Source organism: Chiloscyllium plagiosum, chromosome 48, assembly GCF_004010195.1.
Source record: "Chiloscyllium plagiosum isolate BGI_BamShark_2017 chromosome 48, ASM401019v2, whole genome shotgun sequence".
Taxonomy (NCBI): domain Eukaryota; kingdom Metazoa; phylum Chordata; class Chondrichthyes; order Orectolobiformes; family Hemiscylliidae; genus Chiloscyllium; species Chiloscyllium plagiosum.
The window spans coordinates 1,298,999-1,303,274 of record NC_057757.1 but is presented as its reverse complement, the minus strand read 5'-3'; the positions used below and the strand labels follow the sequence as shown (position 1 = coordinate 1,303,274).

Sequence of the window (4,276 nt, the reverse complement as noted above, 5' to 3'; positions counted from 1 at the left end):
TACATTGAAGGTCTGATAAACTTTATTCCGGCAGGCTTCACTCTGGTAATCAAGCAGATTAAGCTTCCCACTAACCTGGTTAAAGTATGGAGGAGCACAGAGGAAAGCAGACCAAGACCTCACAAAGTCAAATGAGTTCATACCAAGACAGGAAATAAATTTCTTCAAAATTAAATAAGTATAAAAGATGCAAGAGTGTAGGGTGTTAACATAAGTGAGACCCACTGTCATAGGTGAAAGACAAACAATTATACAGGAAGTTTACAACTGGAGACAGTGACAAAGTTGTAGAACTATTTAAACAGGCACCAAAGTGTCCAAACTCATCAGTTGAGACTGTATCAACTTTTATCACCATTACGGTCAGTCCATGGTGCATCCATCAAGTGATCAGCTATTTCCAAAAGAGTTAGCTTGGTTCGGTCTGGCCAAATATTGCAGGGCTCTCATCTCAGACCCTGCCCAGGGTCACAGGTCTTGATATGAAACCAAACCCCAGTCAGCTCCTGCAATTTCGGACGGAAGTTGTACTGTGAAGCCTTCAGGGCAATATCACACAAGTTTTTTTTTTATTCAAACAAACATTAAAAAAAAATGAAACAGAGAATTGTCCACCAACAGTTCACAGGCCCACTGGCATTTTCTGGGTCCCCCAGCCCCAAGATTGATGTCAGGTTCAAATCAGACTCGAAAGGAGGATGTGAATAAAAGAACAGGCTGTTTCGATAATTCAGGAGGGTTATAATTGCTGTCTCCTGGACACAGGCTAGACTTCAGACTTCATACTGTCCACTTCAGACACCTGCACAGAAGATCATTACAGTCAGTCTTCAAAGCTGTAAAAACAAAACCCCTCCAATTTTCTAAAGTCAGTGGTGGCATTCAGAATCAAAGTGATGTCCACAGAGGAGGCATTTTGAGCATTTTCTTTGTAATGGACTTTCCTAATAACTATCTGGGTGATACGGAGCTCACATAATGACTAATCAGGGCTCCAGGGCTTTAACCTATCCAGTGTCCCTCCACAATCAGAAGGTCACTTGAGGCAGTGTCAAGTGAGGACGCCACTGCATTGTGCAGCTGAATGATTTGTCAGTTCTATTCTGCTTCCAATCTCAATCAAACCTTTGAGGGTCAGCTGGAAAATGAGTTAGCGACTTACTAACTGGCTCGAAGCCAACACCAAATGAAACAGGAACGAGGAGCTCTCATTTCTTGACTTCTACAGTTTGCCAGACTCACCTCAGAATAGCCCATCAGGCAATAACTTGAAAGGATGAAGCTGGCAGAAATTCAATATCTCTCAGTCAGTTAAAATCAGTCAGTGAACGGCATACAATAACCCGTGCTCTACCTGTCCTGGGAATCCTTTCTCCCCCTATTCATTCATTCTTGCAATGTGGGCAATGCCAGCATCTATTGCCAGTGCCCTTGAGAAGTATTTGATGGGGAGCAGCATACAGGGAGCTTTACTCTGTATCTAACCCTGTGCTATCCCTGTCCTGGAGTGTTGGATGAGAGACAGTGTAGAGGGAGCTTTACTCTGTAATTAGGAGGAAAACGTACCTGGTTTCCTGATGTGTGCCCAGGCACTTGACACAACAGTATCGGGCTCCACATGACACACAGGTGTAGTTGGATGGAAAACCACAAACTGCACAGAAATGGCGCTGCGGCAGCTTGGAAGGACCAGCACACGTTGTCAAATAGTTCGGCCCCTCACTTGTACTCAAGTTCTGTTTTGGCAGAAATCAAAATAAGTTTGTTAACATTGTTATGCTCAGTATATTCTGAACTTTCAGTCAATACTTCTTAAAACTATATACAAGTTATTAAAATAGCTGTGCAAATCCTGTGATACTCCGCTCTTGAGCTCAAGGTAGTGTTATGAAGTGTGGCGTTATGAAGGCGCGTAGGAGAGAGTGACGGCTGTTTTAGCAGTGAGAGTTTGCAGGCAACTGTCATGTGACTGATTGGCAGTCTCGGAATGTACTGGAAAATTGAAAGTATGTAACATTTGGCTGTAGGCTGGATACCTCAGTTGTTTTGACCATTTGAAGCTAACCAATCAGTTTAAATTATGTCCCAGGATACTAAAATCCAATCAAATTTGAATTTTACTGTTTTGACAACATCAAACTAATGAGACGATCTGATGTTTAGGGTATGAAGTAGCCAGCATTTTGAGAGTCAGCCAGAGAGAGAGCAACCTACCATCTAGAGACTGCTATTCAAAACACTCCTTCCTGAAGAAGGGCTCATGCCCGAAACGTCGATTCTCCTGCTCCTTGGATGCTGCCTGACCTGCTGTGCTTTTCCAGCAACAGATTTTCAGCTCCCATGACATTCACCAGCATTACCAAAACTGAATCCTCCAGGGATTACCATTGATCAGAAACTGAACTGGACTAGCCATATTAAATACAGTGGCTACAGGAGCAGGTCAGAGGGGAGGAAAACATCAAATGCTGGAGTTCATGGTGGGTTAGATGGTATCCAGAGAGAGAGCAAACTAACTGAGTCGAGATGACTCTTCATCAGAGCTGAAGGGAAGTGTGGAGGGGACAGCACTTATGCAATAGTAAGGGAGCGGCTTTGGTGAGGGATGGTAGGATAGAGTGCTGAGGGAGAAAAGATGTTAGTAGTTCCGATTACATGATCAGAACATGAGACTGACAGAATAATGGCATGTCTAACTGTCAGACCTGAAAGAGAAAACAGTTCCACTGAGGTAGGGGGAGGACATGGGGACACCGATCACTTAACCTAAACTATCAACATCTTTTCTCCACCAGTGCCCTGCACCCCACCACCCTGACATTCCCCACTCCCCTCCGCTCCCCCCCATAAGTGCTGCCCCCTCCACACTTCACTTCAACGCCGAAGAGTCACCTGGACTCAAAACGTTAGCTCACCGTCTAACCCACTGTGAGCTCCAGCATTTGTTGCTTTCAGTATGGATTTCAGCATCTTCAGTAAATTCCACCTTCAGAGGTGAGGAATTCTGGAGCTCCAACAACATTCGAAGTTTGATACCACCCAGAACAGAGCACCACACTAACAAACATTCACTCCCTCCACTTGCTCAGTAGCAGCAGTGTGTACCATCTACAAGATGCATTGCAGCAATTCACCAAAACACCTGAGACACTCATTTCAAAGACATGACTGATTCTACCCATAAGGATAAGGGCAGCATGTATGTCAGAACACCCTATGGGCAGCACAGTGGCTCAGTGGTTAGCACTGCTGCCTCACAGCACCAGGGACCCAGGTTTGATCCCAGCCTCAGGCGACTGTCTGTGTGGAGTTTGCATGTTCTCCCCGTGTCTGCGTGGGTTTCCTCTGGGTGCTCTGGTTTCCTCCCACAGTCCAAAGATGTGCAGGTGAGGGTGGATTGGCCGTGTTAAATTGTCCCATCGTGTACAGGGATCTGTGGGTTAGGCACATTAATCAGAGGTAAATATAGGGCAGGGGAATGGATCTTGGGTGGGATACTCTGCAGAAGGTTGGTGTGGATCGTTGGATCAAATGGCCTATTTGTAGGGATTCTATGATCTATGTCAAGATTGGAGGAGTGGTGCTGGAAAAGCACAGCAGGCCAGGCAGCATCCGAGGAGCAGAAAAAAAAATAAATCAACATTTCGGGCAACAGCCCTTCATCAGGAAGGGCTCATCACTTTTGCCTATTCTATGATCTATGCCCACCACCAGCATATCCCTTCTGAGCCACTCACCATCCTAGCCTGAAAATATATCACCATTCCTTCAGAGAATTCTGGAATTCACTCCCCAAGAGTATCATGGGCCTCTCCACAGAACACAGACAGCAGCAGCTCACCGGGGAGGAGTCAGGGGTGACTAGGGAGGGACAATAAATGTTGGCTCAACCAGTGACATCAAATAATAAAGTGGGGCAGGACAGAGTCTGCAGAGGGACTGAAGGCAGGGGTCAGGGAACAGCCCACACATAAACCATCACCTGTTCTTCCAAGAGGGATTGGAAATTCTTCCTGAAACGCTGTTTGAAGTGATCACCTCGTGTCTTTTTCTTCTTCTTTGCTAAAACACAAACTCATCAGCAGCAGCAGCTCAGTCAGCAACAGCAACACCAGCTCCCACTTTCGTACATCCACACCCCTTCTCAAATAACAACCAGGAGCCACCCCCCACCTACACAGATTCAAAATAGGGACTCCACCACCTCATCGCCATCGCTCACACCAACACCAACCTGCACCCCACACCATCCCAGAAACCCCCCCTCTCCCCGGGA

General features: G+C 46.0%; 1 protein-coding gene across 1 annotated transcript in view; it reads right to left on the bottom strand.

Moving 5' to 3' along the window:
- znhit1 (zinc finger, HIT-type containing 1) overlaps positions 1-4,276 on the bottom strand; it is a 4,858-nt gene continuing 582 nt past the window's right edge. Inside the window, exons 3-5 of the mRNA XM_043683666.1 lie at positions 3,983-4,062; positions 1,567-1,736; positions 1-802 (exon numbers count right to left, since the gene is read on the bottom strand). Of these exons, the coding sequence (XP_043539601.1) occupies positions 781-802; positions 1,567-1,736; positions 3,983-4,062 (272 nt within the window). The 3' untranslated portion in view covers positions 1-780. The remainder of the gene's footprint in view (positions 803-1,566; positions 1,737-3,982; positions 4,063-4,276) is intronic.